The 17,199-nt window shown below is 32.8% G+C and overlaps 1 protein-coding gene across 6 annotated transcripts in view; it reads left to right on the top strand.

Annotated features, from left to right (window-relative positions):
• Nucleotides 1-15,223, top strand: part of LOC141457322 (zwei Ig domain protein zig-8-like) — a 721,433-nt gene extending 706,210 nt beyond the window's left edge. For 3 of the 6 annotated variants that reach the window (XM_074134153.1, XM_074134150.1, XM_074134151.1), the window contains 2 exons: nucleotides 460-834; nucleotides 6,801-15,223. In XM_074134153.1, the coding sequence (XP_073990254.1) occupies nucleotides 460-834; nucleotides 6,801-6,907 (482 nt within the window). In that variant the 3' untranslated portion in view covers nucleotides 6,908-15,223. The remainder of the gene's footprint in view (nucleotides 1-459; nucleotides 835-6,800) is intronic. The other 3 variants (XM_074134156.1, XM_074134152.1, XM_074134154.1) reach the window with 1 other exon arrangement.
• The last annotated feature ends 1,976 nt before the right edge of the window (nucleotides 15,224-17,199 follow it).

Genomic DNA, 17,199 nt, shown 5'->3' with positions numbered 1-17,199 from the left:
CTTCATAATCTCCCAATTAGTTTCATTTGCTTTTGCTTACATCATTCTCTTTCTGACTCTGCAGTTACTCTAAATGACCTCATTGTCCTAGATAATTCAAGATGGCCAGTCTTTTGAACTTGCTAGCTCAGATAAGTTTCTGATAGGGAAAAATTCACTCTTCGAATACAATCTTAGACTGACCTGAAGTCCACGTACAAAGGTTAGCCATGAGGTTATATTATCTCATAATTCTTCAGTCAATTCCAATTTTATTTCAAATATTTAGTCTTTTATGATTTAATCTTTTTTTATTTATTTTATTTTTTCAAATTTTGTTAAAAAAAAATGAGGTATCAATAAAAGCTGTAGATAGATAGTGTTGATCGTAAATTGCTTGCTACGACTTAAATAGTTAGGCTTAGGGCAAAATGCATTGCAGTATAATGCAAAAGAACCATCCGCCAATGCCTATTTTAGCCGTATGCCGAGAGATAGAATGCGGTGGTGAGATGTCTGCGGTGACTGACCAAACGGGTACGGGTGGGTTCACAGCTGCCCAGGCGAGCATCTGGGGACCAGAGGATGTCTATGTGAAGAAAGGCAGTACAATCAGTTTAACCTGCTCGGTGAATGTGCACTCCAGTCCGCCAGGCTCGGTGCTATGGTACCATGGTGCTAGTGTGGTGGATTTTGATTCGCCAAGAGGTGGCATCAGTTTAGAAACAGAGAAGACAGCTTCTGGTACAACATCCAAGCTACTGGTCACTAAGGCCTCACTATCTGATTCAGGCAACTACACATGCGTACCGTCCAACGCAAATCCGGCCAGCGTTTATGTTCACGTGCTCAACGGTGAGTAAAAATATAAAGAAAAAAGTGTTCGAAACAAAATCAAACTTTTGGAACCCAATCCTTCTGCAACTTATTATTTAAACACACTTTGTTTCACTCAACTTTTTATTAAATTCAAGTTTTTTAAAAGCACTTTTCTACTCAATGTTTTTCTTTTTTAATAAAGAAAAAAAGGAGATTTGGTTTCTAAAATTTAATTGTGTATCTACTTAGCAATATTGAAACTAGCACGACTTAATTTTAATGTATAATTATTGCAAACATATTTACATTTGGTTTTTTTGTCTTTTGTCCTATTAAAATGTAAATATTTCCAAAGAACTACCTGCTTTTAACGTCGCCCTCTTTCATATAAGAGACAGAACAGTATAAATTGTTTTTGATGGAGCACTTTAGAATAAAACATGGCAGCGTTCAACAAGCCCCAAAAATAGATTTTTAAGAATAGGTTAAGGAAAATAATCGAAGTCATTCTAGTGATAATCGAAGTCATTCTAGTGATAATCGTAGTCATAAAGTTTCTCATACAGTTGTCATATGTAAAAAATAATAAAGTAAATATTATTTAATATTTATTATCGATTGCTTTTAGTTTTAGCACAAATTCTTGTTTAGAAAAAGAACGTCTTTCCTCCTTTAACTTCTATTCTTTAGAATTCTAAGATCTGAATGAAATATTTCTGCTAGAGCCTTTATATAATTAATAATTAATTAAACAAAAAGAAAAATGTTTACATTCGCTTATGTTTGAAGCATACAGGTCGTTATGGTTTCAATAACTTTACTGTTACAAATAAATACACTTTAAAATAGTTAATTAATTTGAAACAATTAGCTCACAGGTCTGGCGTACAGAGGAGCTCTTTACTTAATATTTGTATAAAAAATGTGTGAAAATAAAAACATTTTATTATTTTAATATTTATTTTTTATTTCTTTGCTTTACTTTATAATATTTCAAAAATTTAAAGACGCATATTTTTTTTTCTCTAATTTTATTTATTTAAATTAAAATTGCTTTAGTTATTTATCATTGTTTTAAAAATTGTAAACCTGTATATTTCCGACCCTTGTGTCTTTGGATAAAGGTGTTGTGCAAATGTGTTGGGTATTTAGGCAAAATTTTATTTGAAAATTATTAATATTAAATTAAATTAAATAAACTGCTCCACAAAAAAAGTGGCGCACTTTGAAAAAAGCGTTTATTTTTTGTTTTATCACATTTTGGGGAAAGATTATTAGTTTTAATTATTTTCATAAACTGTCAGGGAACAATTAATCGAATCAAGGCCCAAAGTTTCTTGTAAATAGAGAAGCAATTCCTCGTTTAATCCCCTTCGGTCTTTTTGTGTAAACAACAACGTGAACTTTACCACAACAGTAAATAAATTTATTGACCTCTACAGTTGCGTTTCGACTTTTTTCAAGCTAAAAGCATTGCAAACTCTCAAGTGGCCCGTATTATTGCATTAGTTGAGGATGGACGGAGTCTGCGGTACGCAGCACGAACGATAGGGTTGCCTGAGACCACCGTCCGTAGAGCCATCCATCGTTACCGGGAGACAGGCCTCTGCACTCGCAGACAAGGTTCGGGTCGACCAAGAGCCACAGAAGCACTTATGACCGATTTATTAGAATTAACACTCTGAGAAATCGTACATCAACTGCTTCTGAAACAGCTCAAACACTGCTTACTGTTCGTGGAGTTTCAGTCAGTGCCGAAACTGTACGAAGAAGGTTCGCTGAAATGAATTTACGCTCCAGGAAGCAAGCCATAGGACCATTGCTCACCGTAGATAATCGGAGAGCCCGTCTAGAGTTCGCTAGGGAAACCGCAACTGGTCTGAGAACGATTGGAGAAACGTTCTCTCTTCAGACGAGTCCCGTTTTGCTCTCTATGCACCTGATGGAAGGCGACGAGTTTACCGAAGGCCTGGGAAGCGCTACGCTCCGTGCAATATTTCTGGTAGATTACCATTCGGAGGTGGTTCAGTGATGGTGTGGGCTGGGATTTCTATGGAGGCTAAGACTGAGCCCCACGTGTTCAACAAGGCAATCTTGAACGCAGATTTGTATGTGAGGGAAATTTTGCAGCAATATGTGATACCCTATGCACCATTTATTTGGGAGAATTTTATTTTTATGCAAGATAATGCCCGACCACACACTGCCGCCTGTGTTGTTCAATATCTCCACGATACTGGCATTCGTGTTTTGAGGTGGCCAGCACGCAGCCCGGATTTAAATCCAATTGAACATCTTTGGGATGAGCTGGGTAGGCGATTAAGATGGAGAAATAATCCTCCCAGGAGCTTAGAAGAGTTGCGAGGTGCTCTGGTGGAGATATGGGGGGAATAAACACAAGATTTCGTGAGAAATTTAATAAGGAGTATCCCGAGGAGATTGGATGCAGTAATGCGAGCAATACACGTTACTATAATTCTTTTTCTCTTTTTTAATCGGAAGAAATACATTTTTTTTTCAAACTCATTTTTTGCCGAGAAGTACTTTTTTGTTAAATTAAAGGTTTTCATTTCTTTTAGATCATTTCTTATTTTATTTTAGCCTTCCCGTAACTTTATACTTCTTATATTTGCTAACTAAAATAAAATGTAGAATAAAAAAGTTACAGAGAAAAAAAAATAACGCATTTTTAAAGTGCGCCACTTTTTTTGTGGAGCAGTATAGTAGATGAGCTGGTCTGTGGCCCGAACCTGTGATGTGTGTTGCATTCGCTTTGTTTTTATTTTTATATTTTTAATTAATTTATTAATTTATAGACATGATTATGGCGTTATATTTTATTTTATTCCTAAGCGGTTGAAATTAAATATTTTTATTTTTAGTTTAATTATGATTTTAGGTATGTTGTAAAAGCTTTATTATTTTGAATATTAAAATGCATGCAGTTTGTATCTTTTGACGTTAATAAATGATTAAGGCGATTGTTATAAGAGCGTTTTTGGTTTTTGAGTTTGTGAAGAACATTGGAACCAACAGATTGCTGGCATGGATGGCGACAAAAGTAGAAGGGTCGATTGTCAACTGGTGAAATTCAGGTGTATGTATCTTAGTTGAAATAAATCAGGGCTTTGAAAGCCTGAAGATTCTTTATTTATTACAAATAATTATAATGTTTTCCATTTTTAGTCGAATAATAATACCATTTATTGTACAGATAAAAATAATTCGTCCATTTGTTAATCTAATTTTTAAATTAGTATCCAGTGGAAGCGTGCTTGTTTCCTCTTTTGAAATCATGCTATTGATTTAATAACTAGCAATGAACTAAAAATAAAGGTGGCTTTTTTGCTTTTTTGGAGGGATTAAAGTGAAAAGCAAGATATTGCTGGGTGAAACAATGTTTTGTTATTAAAAATATCTGAATATAATAATTTAGAAATACCACTGACGTCAACTTACAAGTTTTCTAATAAACTATCAATGAGTTCTAAATAGACGAATTCTCTAAATTAGTTTTTACTTAAAAAAGAATTTACATAAAATAGACAATTTTTAGGTGATCCAGTTTTTAGGTACAAATAGTTTTTTTAAAATGTAAATTCACTGGTTTTTGGTTCCAATAATTTTTTATTCTCACTTATAAATATTATTAAAGGCGCCACGGTAGCCGAGCGGTTAGAGGCGAGGTCTATAAAGCTAATATGTATTGTGGTACTGGGTTCGATTCCCGGTCTTAGGCCTTGGATTTTATTTAATGTTTAATATGAGATCTTAATAGTAAAGTATGTTTGCTAGTCGTCTCCGTCCACGACACCTAATTGGTAGTTGAAATTAAGCCCCGCCTGAAAAATAGGCGATTTACTTACTTTTTTTATAAACATAATTAATATTTTACAATAATTATTTCTGAAAATTGGTCAGAAATTGGTCCACTCCTTGAGAATGGATGCGATTGTTGTTTTGCTGGTTGAGCACCGCACTGGTCTAAGTCTACAATAGTTAGGCAGGACGATAAGATCTGAGTGCCGGAATTATGAAAAGGTAGTAAATGAATCCACAAATAAGAACGAGATGCAGCAAACAAAGGCTTCGGGACATTTCTTCCTTTAATCTGATTCACGGGATCCCCTCGATTAAAAAAAAAAAATGGCTACTACTACTACTACTCCGTGGTCATCAAAGCCCATGAAGGGCCTGGACCTCAGCCACAACAGCTTTCCACCGTTCAAGGTCCCTCGCAGCCGTTTTCCAACCGTGCAGTCCGACCGCCTCAATATCATCCTCCACGTCCCTCAGCCATTTCAGCCTTGGTCTGCCTCGGGGCCTTCTCCCGCCAGGATGCCCACATAATGCTCTCTTTGGAGCCCTTATATCCTCCCTTAGGTGTATGTGTCCCAACCACCGCAGACTTCCTGCTTTTATGCAAGACACAATATCAGGCTCACCTGCAACAGTTCGGCCACTTCTTGGTTCGTCCTGATTCTGAAGCCTACCTCTGTTCTCGTTGGTCCAAATATTCTCCTTAATATTTTCCTTTCCCACCTGCAAACCCATTGCTCATCTGCTCGGGCCAAAAAAGTTTCTGAGCCATAGGTGACAATCGGCCTCAGCACTGTCTTAAGAAGCCTTACTTTTGCTGCTCTTGGCACATTTTTACTTCTAAACACCGTTTGAAGAGCCCATAAGCAACTATTTCCAGCAGCCATTCGTCCAGCAATATCTTCTATTTTTTTTTTTTTTTTTTTTTTTTTTTTTTTTTTTTTTTTTTTTTTTTTTTTTTTTTTTTTTGGCGCATCGACTGCCTTGGCCATTAGCGCCAATATCTTCTATTACATCGTTTTTAGAGGTTAACACTGAACCCAAATATTTGAAATTCCTTACTCCTTCAAAGGTACCCGTAGGTTCCGAAATATCCTTCTCTTTCTTGTCACAACCAAATATTTGGTTTTCTGGCAGTTAACCTCCAATCCAAACTCTTTGGTCGCAGCCTCCATTTCCAAGAATATCGCCTTTAGCTCTGTTAGAGATCTTGCCAATAAAACCACGTCATCAGCATAGGCTAACACCTGCATCATCCTAGTGTACAAATTCCCGCCTAGATTGACTGATAGCCTTCATATAATCGCCTCTAAGACCATATTAAATAAGGTTGGTGACATCAGGTCCCCTTGCCTTGAGGCCCGTGTTGATCTCAAATTCCCTAGAAGTTTTTTTGCCTTGATCCATGGCTTTTCCGCCAATTTCCTCTCAAGCACATAGCCACCAGTCTAATTAGTTTCTCCGGAAAACCAAGTTCTCTCATACATTTAAATAGACCCTTACGATTCTCTCGGTCATAAGCCATTTTAAAATCAATGAAGAGATTATGCACCTCCACATTCTGCTCATAAAATTTCTCAAAAATTGAAGAAAAAAAAATGGCGGTAAATTTTGTTGTAACCTTTTAATGCAGTAGTCTGTAAACTTGATGATGCATAAGTGCATGTGTGCAGGTGATTGAGCAATTGATATGCCTGAGTTGGCGATAAATCCAAGTATTTGCATTATCAACAACTACTGCATGGAAGTCTTTGTTTAAGAATGCCTAAAGAATCTTATGTTGGAATGTGCTTGAAGAATAGCAATAGCACGAAACGACCTGAAAAATAGTTTTGAGGTAAAATGACGGCTGATGTTAACTGATTTCGGACCCTTCTTGAAGTTGGCTGAACAAAATAATTATTCAGGGTTGGTTTTTTTGGGACACTAGAAGTGTAGTATTGTATTTGATTCTCCATCTTTAAAGTGAAGAGAATATCTTTTTTCTCAAAATGTCACTTCCTCTGCCATTACAATCTTGTACATATAAAACATTCTTTAGTAGTCAATCAGATGCATCATTGGAATTTAACGAGAATATAGAAAAACGCTCTTATAACGGTAGCCTAATCAACTAATTCCATACTTTTTTTGTTTTGTTTTGATTTTGTTTTGTTTTGTTTTAACGCAATGCCATGTTACAGCTGGTGAGTATCCTGCAGCTATGCAACATGGTGAACACGGAGCTTGCCCTACGATTACTCCAACCTTACTTTTAATAGTACTCTCTGCATTAGCATTAGCAAGGTGATTCCGGACCATTTAACCGAATTAAAGAAGATACTACAAAGAAGAGAAGGAATAATAAAATCTAAATTTTCTTTTTAAGATTATTAAAGAAAAAAAAAAAAATGAAGGAATATTTTCCTATTTCCTCACACTTACCAAAAATTAACTAAACACTCTAATGTAAGAATAAAATTGAGTGTTTTTTTTTAAATATTGTATTTGTTGCGAATAAAAGAAGAAATTTTAATACGAAAAAAAAGACTTTGAAATTTGAAAGAACATTTCACAGAAAAAAACAAAGAATTACTTCAACTTTGCTTAAAAATAAATAAATAACATTGTTTTTAAATTTAAATGAAAACAAATTTGTCGCAAAAACTCAGCTCATTTATAGTTCATAAATAGTTACATAAAAAAAAATGGAAATAATTAAAATAAATTTAAATGTAATATAAAAAATAATTTCACTATGGATGTTTTTAGTGTATAATAACAATAAAGTATAATAGAAAACAAAGTATAATAACAATAGGTACATAAATTTATTTACATTTCTTATTTATTTTCTTATTTTAAATCACCATTTAATATATTGATTTGGAACTATTCATCTGGTTATTAGTAATAACAAACCCTAATTTGTGGTTCCTTATTTGATATCGAAATTCTAAATTTTCAGTTCACATTCTTATTGTTTCTGGCACACCCATTCTTATCGTTTCCATATGCATAATATCAGGCATAGAATCACCAAGTATTGTTCAGAATACACTTCAATGAACAGTTAAAATGTTACCTGAAATGACAACAATTTATATTCTAAATAATTTTCGAGTATATTTCTCACATTTTCCTAATCAGCCAATTTGGTGTAGAGAAGATAGTGAAAATAGTTGACATCAGTTGTAAGTACAATCGACTCTCGATAATTCGAATTTTTCGATAATTCGAACTCTACAGCTGCTAACTTCGGTAAATCGAAAAAATTCAGTGTATTTATATACGCTCGATAATTCGAAATCCTTTTCTTAACAACAGGGGGAGAGAAGGCTCTATAATTCGAAGGAGGCCGCTTCCCCTCTTTATAATTCGAATTTTCCCTAGTAATGTTTACTTCTCATTTTCCGCTTATTGTTCATTTCCTGCGTAATGTTTCCCTCCTTCCAGCCCAGTTTAACTTTACAATTCTCTTTCTTAGTTTGTCACGATAGGAAGTACGTCTCCCTTACTGTGTCCCACAAAGAAAACAGTATAGTGGCCGTGAAAAGTGGTTCGAAAAAAAGAAGATATCGCCAAAACTTTCAATATTCCACCATCAACGCTTTCTTTCTACAATTCTAAGTCACTGACTAAGTCAAGCCACATTGTAACAAAAAACTGTTCTTCATTTTTTAAATTAGGTACATATGTATATTATTATTTATTGAAATGTTAATACATATGTAATTTTTTTGTCGTTTTCATTATTTTTACTTGAGGCTATATATGTCTAAAACTTAGGTAAGCTCATACGTATTTTCAATATACGTATGTACATACATATATACATAATAATAACTCTTAATAATTCGAATTTTTTTCCCCCTTCTTGATAATTCGAACTCTCGATAATTCGAATTTTTCTTGTAGTCCCTTGGATTTCGATTTATCGAGAGTCGACTGTATAAACTTTGCAACAAATGCTAACGCACTTTGGAGGTTCATTTGTAGCATTTGATATAAATTAATTCTAACTTATGTTAAAACTTATTCTAACAGCATTTGCTGTCACATTAAAAATCATTTGTACTCTTCTTTTTATATATATATTTTTTTGTGATTTATTTAAAATCAATGCGTGAGCAAATTGTATAAACACACTAAATACAGAAATTATCAATTTAAATTTTAATAAAAGCGCTATAATAGTGCCCTGCATCAAATTCAAAATTCATCAGACAACTAAAGTCAGTCGAAAAGGTAGCGTTAAAAATGGCTTATTATGGGATTATACTTGTTTGATGAACATGATGGTTACAAGAGTTCACATCTTAAGTTTAAACAGCCACCTCAATTCTCTCACATCAAGATTCAATTCAGGTCTTTCACTAATCTAAACTACAAAAAGCCTAACGTTATGATTCGAGTTATCTTTGCCAGAAGAAACCACTTTGTAACCTACTACATCACAAAAAACCCTTTACAACCAAATCTTATTTTATTTAAACGGGTCGTCAACTGTTCTTGACAGATAGAATACTTATCTAAAATAAACTCTAATCTAAGAAAAAATTCCTCAAAGTTAAATCACACCATTTTTAAACCTTTCTTAATTAACTCCATTATTGGCAATTTCAGTCCTATTTATTATTATTACTATTTACGAGGTGTGGCTATTAAATAACGAGACTATTGCTGTAAAACATTTTATTTTAAATTTATACATATTTAGTTATTATCACCTTCAATATACACCTGTCCCTACAACGCTCCATGCGAATTTACCATTGTTCGAAACAGTGCTGGAAGTCTTTTTCTGTGAGCTCCTGCATGACGCGTGCCGCTTTTTCTTTCACAGCTTCAACAGACTGAAATCGTGTTCCTTTTAATGCAGATTTGACTTTTAGGGAATAGATAAAAGTCACATGGGGATAAGGCAGATGGCCTAAAACTGGGTTGTTAAGATGACTTTGCTAGAAACGTCTTGACAGACAATGCAGTGTGAGCTGGCGCGTTGTCTTGATGGAGAACCCGTTGACTTGTTCTTCCACAAATCGGGTCGTTTTCTCTTTACTCTTTCACAGAATTGAGCAAGCACCTCACGGTAGTAATGTGGATTAATTATAATCGATATTTTCATCCGTTTTGGACGTGGAAGGGCGACCCGAGCGGTCCATCATCTCCGACGTCTTCTAGGCCATCTCGGAAACGCTTGAACCTCTCAAACACTTGCGCACGTGATAAACATTCATCGCCATAATGTTCTTTTAATAAAAGATAAGTTTCTGTAGCGGTTTTACCAAGTATCATGTGAAATTTCACGACAATTCGTTGCTCTACTATATGTGTAGTTACCATGTTTTCGGTAAAACGAAACTAACACCTCTTACACAAACGACGATTCCGGTCAGACAGATTTCTTTTCAAATACGTGAGACGCTGCAATCGAAAGAGAAGGCTTTACGCTGCACAGCTGTCGGTCGTTAGGATTTGGCGCATGCATAGTCTTTCTGTAGCATCATCAGTCTCGTTCTTTAATAGCCACACCTCGTATCTTTTGCCGAACTTTTGTCTATCTTCAGGGATTATAATGATTAATAAACAATAAATAATGTGTGTTAATCTCAATAAGATTAACTGTTGATATTTCTTTTGTTAAAACTGTTTGATACTTAACTTACCTTTAAAAAAAAACTAGTAATAGTTAATTAATCAGAGTAAACCCAGAAGTTGAGCTAGTCCTTTGGTCGAACACTCACCAAAAGTAAATTAGAAATAGGACTGAAATTGACAATCATTTCTCTCCTCTTTTTTGAATAATATAAAATTTTTAGGATTTGAAATACCGAGATAAATAGTTCCATCTTTTATTGTTTTTCAAGTACACAAAAAAAATTAATAAATAAAAGACAGTAGCCTAAATTAATTTTTGCAGTTCTTTATAAATTACCTTTAAAAAAAGTATTAAAAATTATTTAAAGAAAGCAAAAAAGTTGGCGTTACTAGCTGCAGCATTGTGTAGGCAGCCAAAGAGACTCGAGGAATGTACAAGAGAACGATTACGACTTATAATAAAAAAAATAATAATTTAAAAAAAAAATGTTGATAAATGTACAGACATTTCATCCCTTTTAGAATTAATAAGTAAGTATATCCAAATATTAAAGGATAGGGTTAAATAATTTATTTTCCATTCTAAAATATTATCTTTGTAAATATTTATATTTAATATATTTCTTCTTTTTTATTTATTTATTTAATTTTATTATTATATGTAAGTCTATTGGAATGATGTGCAAGGTTGTGAGCGAGTACTTATAATAGAATTAGTCAGTGGTACGCATTTCTTCTATTCTATTTTTAGCCAATATTTCATGGACTCTGTTGAGGGCTTTGAAAATTACAAAGAATTAATATCAAAGTGATATTTTGCTAATTTAAGGGATTGAATTTAATTAAAACAAGAACATCAAATGTAAATTTCACAATATCTTGACAAAGTAAAACGCAGAATTTCACAGTCTTCATTGTGGAACCATGCATTCTTTATAGGTTATTAAAAAAAATATATATACAGGGTGTCCCAAGCTATATGGATAACGACTTTTTCTCGGAAACTAAGATAGCTAGAAAAAAACTAAAAAATACGTGTTCCCTTAGTTTTTTTGATTAGAAATCCAAATTTACTTTATATTTTTTTTTCCGGTGCTTCCAGAAGCGAGGTACAGGCACCAACTTCATTTTTTCAAATGGGAAGGTGCGGTTTTTATTTCAGAAATAGATTCCACTATTTTTTTGAAGAAAAATTTACTTGAACGGTTTTTTTCTGTGAGCGATATTTTAGAAGTTAGGAATGAAAACATGATTCTTATAAGAAATGTCAAAATGATAATATTATAACGGTTTTTTGATTGAATAAGAAGAAAACTACTATTTTATTATAAATTTTACTCCTCATTAATATTACAGATCATGCTCGAAATGTCCTCCACCATTAGAGATGCATAGACATGCTCTTTCCTGCCAATTGTCCCTTACTGCCAAAGAAATAGATTCGAATTTAACCGAGTTACAGGCATCTATTATTCTTTGCTTTAGTTCATCTACAGATGCAATCCTGACTTGATTCTGATACACCTAAATTTAGAAATGCTTTTAGGTAAGCAGAAATAAGGAAAGAAAGAAAAAAGTTATGAATAATCACCTTGTTTTTCAGGTATCCCCAAAGGAAATAGTCCATAGGTGTCAAGCCCGGTGAGACAGGTGGCTACTGAATCGCCATATAACACGCCCATCAAATTGCCTATCGAGATATCGCTTTACATGCCTGATGGTGTTATATTGACACGGAGGGCGATTCATTGGCCACCTCTCTCACCGGATTTGACACCTATGGACTATTTCCTTTGGGGATATCTGAAAAACAAGGTGATTATTCATAACTTTTTTCTTTCTTTCCTTATTTCTGCTTACCTAAAAGCATTTCTAAATCTAGGTGTATCAGAATCAAGCCGGGATGGCATCTGTAGATGAACTAATGCAGAGAATAATAGATACGTGTAAGTCGGTTAAAGCCGAATCTATTTCTGTGGCAGTAAGGGACTATTGGCAGAAAAGAGCATGTCTATGCATCTCTAATGGTGGAGGCCAGTTCCAGCATGATCTGTAATATTAATGAGGAGTAAAATTTATAATAAAATAGTACTTTTCTTCTTATTCAATCAAAAAACCGTTATAATATTATCATTTTGACATTTCTTATAAGAATCATGTTTTCATTCATAACTTGTAAAATATCGCTCACAGAAAAAAACCGTCCAAGTAAATTTTTCTTTAAAAAAAATAGAGGAATCTATTGCTGAAATAAAAACCGCACCTTCCCGTTTGAAAAAATGAAGTTGGTGCCTGTATCTCGCTTCTGGAAGCACCGAAAAAAAAATACAAAGTAAATTTGGATTCCTAACAAAAAACTAAGGGAACACGTATTTTTTAGTTTTTTTCTAGCTATCTTAGTTTCCGAGAAAAAGTCGTTATCCATATAGCTTGGGACACCCTGTATATGTAGGTATATACATATATTACATTGTAGTTTGAAATTTGAAAAAGAAAAGATTCATTTTAATTTGACTGCAATTCCATTATTTGATTAGGTGGCAAATAAAAATTATTAAATATTTTAGTAGATGGATTTTAATACCATTTTGAAAAGGGCAGAAATCAATTTAGATAAAATATCTAAAGAGCGGACTAGAATAACAATTGAAACTGCCATTTCTAAAGGCTTGAATGATACTTCTAAATACTTGAATTTTATCTTTTGGTATGAATTTTTAGTTAACCTTAAAGTTGAACCTTAAAACATACTATTGTAAAAGTAAATTATTGTTTCACTTTTTACCATGCCAGTTGATTCTTTAAATCATTTACATTCTGAAATTCCTTTAGGACTACTACAGCAGATCAAATTGAAATAATATACTGTTAATTCATTTAATTAATTGGAAGAGGATGTTTTATCAAAAGAAGCAAATTTATAGTTGTTCAATTCATCATTTTTACTAGCAGAAAAGCGTAATAATTGTTTCTAACATCTTAAAAGTTTAACAAAAATTAATGATGCTATAAGAAAATTTCTTTAAAAGGAAAATCTGGCAAAATATATTTCAATAAATGTTATTGAACCTTTATTCTGTGTGATTTAATAATCAACAGCAAAGATAAAATAAATATTCTTATTGGTAAGGTAGGATTTAGCCAAGAGGTTAGCGTATTATATGTATTTCCCGGGTTTGAATCCAGCTGAAACTCCGTAATTTTGTCTTTAGCTTAGAAGCCCCTTAACGGTGCTGTCTGCAACGAAAGAACACTTTCCGGAGGCCACCAAGGAATTAAAGATACGGGCGCTAATAGCGTTGCCAAATGCCATTTTTTTTTTTTTTTTTAGAAAGGACAGACCTTTTTTAACATCTGGTTGTCCTTGTTCTTTCTTAAATTAGGAAAGGACGCCTTTTGTCCTTTTTTCAGATATTGTTCACACAAATCTAATTTATTTTATTGTATTTTTGATTTAAGTTCTGACTTTCGAGACTTCTTCATTTGACGTGTTGTTTTACTGTTCTAACTGAACTGAATAGGTCAACAGGTTATTGATGTAACGATGAACTTTTCATGTCTAAGTATGTAAGATATAAATGTACCCAGGCCAGATTACAGACGTGGGAGAAGGGACTTTTGCTCGGGGCCCGAAGCCGGAGTCTCTGCATGTAACATACGCCTAAAATAAAAGGAAAACGAATGATACTATATATTCCCGGGTCCCAAAATCCAGTCGACGGCCCTGAATGAATCTAATTTTTTTAGGGTGTCCTTTTTTGGAACTTTATAGAGTTGGCAACCCTAGGCGCTAATGACCTAACATGTTGTTGCGCTTTAAATAAATAAAATACCTACTTATAGTTAATTACATTGATTATTCATCGTATCACAAACATTTATTGTTTACCTTTTGTAAAAAATTGATGCATGGATTTCATAATTAAATTTTACTTGAAATATTGGCTAAAGAGAACTTGGGAATTATGTACCTGATTTTGACTAAAATTCCCTTGTTTGTATAAATAAATATAAATATTAAATTTAGGAATTGTAAAATTAAAAAATTAAATGGTATAAAAATTCGGGAAATACAAAAAGAAAGAGATTTATTTGAGTGAATCAAATCTTTGTTGACTATTATAGATATTTATAGTTTTCTTTATTATTTTGTATAGAAATTAAAGGAATTATACTAAACTTAAATCCCCCATAAAACTCTGTATGTTAAATGGATATACACATATACTCTTGTGTATAATCTTTCTCTGTGAATGTAATTGATCTTCACCTAAATTTTTTTGGGCCTTTAAAATATATAAATATATATTTTTATTTTTATTTCAGATATGTGTACTTTTAATAAAACAAACTTTTCAATATTCATGGACACAAAGTTTGTTCATATGTATGAATATTATTGTAAAATTCTTTTTGAAGTAATAATAGTTTAAAAAAAAAAAAGATATGAATGCACGCCTCGTGTAAAAAGTGTCACAAGAGAAATATTTGAATAGCTTAAAAATAAATTTTAATGAAAAATAAAATGAAGGAAGCAACAGGTTTTAAATGCAGTTTCTCTATTTATTAAAAGAAAATAATAATAATTTTTGAATATTAAACCAAAACATTCCATGATAAAGATCACCACAATTCAGTATTATGTTGGTTATATTATAAAAGTAAAGTTCCAATTTATAAAAAAAATTGAGTGACTTATTTCCTTTTTTTTTACTAAATACATACATATAAATATTTATTGAATAAAAGAAAACATAAAAACAAAATAATGGTGTACCATATAATTTAGACTTCCTTATAGTTTATAAAGATTCTTAGAAAGTTTGCAATGGTTTTCTTTTAAGAAAACCCATTTGAAGAAAAAAACAAACTAATATAAAAATGAAAATATAAAGTTTTGTGTAAATACGACCATGTTATGTGTATCACAATCAGTAGGTGTATATTATAAATGACAAATTAATGTGGTATCTTTATATACCCGTGTAATATTATTATTTGAAAATAAATTATAAATTACAATTAATTTTGTGCTTTATTTTTATTACTTTTTAAAATTCTTTAGTTTATTTTATCTTCAATTCTGTAGATTTCTTATCGTTTATCAGTTCTTTGGTCTTTAATCAAATGCAAATTAATTATTTCAAACTCTTAAACGATTGTTTATTATAAGAAGACTGAGATCAATTTCTCGATGCTACTCGAAGCAAGCAACAATCTATTTTGCTAGAAAAATCAAATGAAAATTAGATAGTTTATTTTTGGTTTGAAAACCATTTTGGTTTAATAATACGCGACGAATGCTAAATTATTCTCAGCAAAGTAAACATGTAAATAAAATAATAACCTTAAAACCTTAAAATTAGCCTAACTAACCTTAAAACTAACTAAACTTACTAAAAACTAACTAATCTAAAAACTAAACTAACTTAAAACTAACTAAACCTTCCCTTAGTTAAGTGTACGAGCGGAATTTATTGGGCGAAAACTTATAGTACCTTATGGCCTTAAAAATAAAGTCTTTAGGAAGGCTTTGAAGTAAATAATTTGATGACTAATAATAACAAGACGAGCGACTGAGAAATATAAAATATAGATCTAGATAGAAATTATAAATGGTTAAAGGAACTGGCAGCAAAACAGCACGGTTAATGGTTGAATTCAAGCTATAGATTAGTTTCTTTTTTCTTTTCTATTTTTCTAAATAAATGTTGCTTCTATTGTGCTGTTTTATGGTTTTACTTTTAAAATCAATTATCTAACCTCACTAAAAAACTTCTAACCTAATTTTTTATCATTTTTAAATAATTTTCTATTTTTGGATTCTAATCTGAAAAAGCTAGACTGCACTATTACAGTGAGAAGCAATTCACGAAATGAAATAAACAACTTCAGATGTCATCAGGTTAATCACGATCACTTGAAGGAGGAATACGCCGATGATTTCAAGGCTACTAATTAGACTGTTGAATGATATGAATATTTGGACAGGTACGAGGTGTGTTCAAAAAGTAACGGGAATTTTCGTTTTTTGAAAAAAATATTTATTTATTCATCTACATTAATATTGTCGCCTTCAAAGTAGTCCCCTTCGCATACAATACACTTGTGCCAGCGCTTTTTCCAATCCTCGAAACACTTCTGAAACTCCATCTTTGTGATAGCTTTCAGCGATTCGCTTTTAATGTCATCTATGCTTGTAAAACGACGGCCTTTTAATGTTCTCTTTATGTTTGGAAATAGAAAAAAGTCACATGGAGCCATGTCTGGCGAATATGGAGGCTGGGGCATCGTTAAAGTTTTGTTTTTGGCCAAAAATTCACGAACAAGCAATGAAGTGTGAGCAGGTGCATTATCGTGGTGCAAAATCCATGAATTGTTTTGCCACAAATCCGGGCGTTTTTTTCGGATTGCTTCACGCAAACGGCGTTGAACTTGTAGGTAGTACTCCTTATTGATTGTTTGACCTTGTGGCAAGAATTCATGATGCACTATGCCATTAAAATCGAAGAACACAGTGAGCATAACCTTCACATTCGACCGCACTTGTCGAGCCTTTTTCGGTCTTGGCGATCCAGAATGCCTCCACTGGGACGATTGAGCCTTAGTTTCGACATAATATCCGTAAACCCATGTTTCGTCACCTGTTATAACACGTTTCAGTAGATCCGCATCGTTGTCGACTTCATTGAGTGACTCTTGAGCAACTTCCATTCTCCGCTGTTTTTGTTCGAAATTCAACAATTTTGGAACAAATTTTGCTGCCACACGTTTCATACCCAAAACATCCGAAAAAATTTCATGGCATGAGCCAATTGATATGGCAACATCATCAGCGACTTCTCTGATTGTGATTCGTCGATCGTTCATAACCATTTCTTTCACTTTTTTCACGTTTTCATCGGTTGTTGATGTGCTTGGACGTCCAGGTCGTTCGTCATCTTCAACGTTTTCGCGGCCATCTTGGAAACGCTTATACCACTCGTAAATCCTTGTTTTACT

This window comes from Rhodnius prolixus, unplaced genomic scaffold (assembly GCF_049639745.1).
Source record: "Rhodnius prolixus isolate KJV_2025 unplaced genomic scaffold, Rpr scaffold_10, whole genome shotgun sequence".
Classification (NCBI taxonomy): domain Eukaryota; kingdom Metazoa; phylum Arthropoda; class Insecta; order Hemiptera; family Reduviidae; genus Rhodnius; species Rhodnius prolixus.
This window is presented reverse-complemented; position numbering and strand designations above follow the sequence as displayed.